The 1,415-nt window shown below is 36.6% G+C and overlaps 1 protein-coding gene across 1 annotated transcript in view; it reads left to right on the forward strand.

Annotated features, from left to right (window-relative positions):
• Positions 1-1,146: 1,146 nt before the first annotated feature.
• EMH_0089510 (uncharacterized protein) overlaps positions 1,147-1,415 on the forward strand; it is a gene marked incomplete at both ends in the record, with an annotated part of 679 nt that continues 410 nt past the window's right edge. Inside the window, one exon of the mRNA XM_013501431.1 lies at positions 1,147-1,218. Within this exon, the coding sequence (XP_013356885.1) occupies positions 1,147-1,218 (72 nt within the window). The remainder of the gene's footprint in view (positions 1,219-1,415) is intronic.

A 1,415-nucleotide genomic window follows, 5' to 3' on the forward strand; every position in this document is an offset into this window, starting at 1 on the left:
GTCAGAGCGGCAGGCAACCCTTCGATTGTTTAAAATAAAAATAAAAAGAAAAGCAAAAGTAAAGCAAAAAATAAAACGAAAAAAATAAACAAATAAATATAAAAAAAAGAAAAAAATAAATTAAAATACTAAACAAAAAATAAAACGAAAAAATAAATAAATAAATATAAAAAAAAGAAAAAAAAATAAAAAAGCTGCACACACACAAACTTGAATTCTGATCTCTATGAACGGAAATTCAGCGAAACTGCAACATTTTAATACACAAAATTTTATTTTTTTTTGTTTTTATTTTATATATTTTTTATTCTGTTTTTAATAAAACAGAAAACAGTAGAAATACACAAAAAATAAATTAAAAAATAACAGAAAAAAACGCATATCACCGAAAAATAAAAAAAAAAAAAAGCTGAATTTGCATAGAAACATGAAATAGAGGAATGCATAAAACAGAAACGGAAACAAAAAAAAAAAAAACAAACGAACGCTCAAAAGTAGTTATAATTTATTTTTTTAATTTAATTTATATTTATTAAAATAAATTAAATAAAAAATAAATTAAATAAAAAAAAGTTTCTCGGAATATGCACAAAAAATTCAGGTGTACATGCAGCTGAAACTGACGGCGCGCAGCTGAATGAACACGCCGACGATCCTCCATTATTTTCGATGAAATTCATCAAATTAAAATTATTTTTAAATAAATAAATAAATATAATATTATATTTAAATAAATAAATAAATATTATTTATATATTTGAGAAGAAAAACCAACAAAAGAGCAGCTTGCTCTCTGAATCGACGGCAGCATGACGCATTGGTTTCGTCGCACTTCGTTATTCTTTCGCCTTCAATATTTTCTTTTTCTTTTTCTTTTTATTTTTTTATTTTTATTTCTTTTTCTCTCTGCTTTCTCTTCTGCTGCTCAGCAGCCAGACCCTTCTTACTCTCCTGAGGCCCCCCCAGGCTCAGTGGGCGGCCTGGCGGTTCCCTCTCCTTCTCCTTCGATTCGTTCACCCGTCCTCGGCAGCGGCTTACAGCAGCAGCAGCAGCAGCAGCAGCAGCAGCAGCAGGCTGCTGCTGCTGCTGCTCCATATGCAGCGGAATCTGACCCGGACCCAGACGCTGGCCCCCCCCTCGACGGCGATGCTTTCCCCCGTGGCGCAGCAGCAGCAGCAGATGCTGCAGCAGCAGGAGCAGCAGGAGCAGCAGCAGCAGGTGATACATCTGCTGTTTCTCCTCTAGCGGGCTCTATGCCTGGCTCTGTTCCTGGAGCAGCGAACGCAGCAGCAGCAACAACAGCAGCAGCAGCAGCAGCAGCAGCAGCAGCAGCAGGAGGACAGCATGAATCCCCACTACAAAAGCTAACTGAGTTTCGGCCTCGGCATCGAAAAACAACAGATGGTCGGCTTTGT

Source organism: Eimeria mitis, genomic scaffold (assembly GCF_000499745.2).
Source record: "Eimeria mitis Houghton genomic scaffold, Emh_scaff6879, whole genome shotgun sequence".
In the NCBI taxonomy this organism is placed as follows: domain Eukaryota; phylum Apicomplexa; class Conoidasida; order Eucoccidiorida; family Eimeriidae; genus Eimeria; species Eimeria mitis.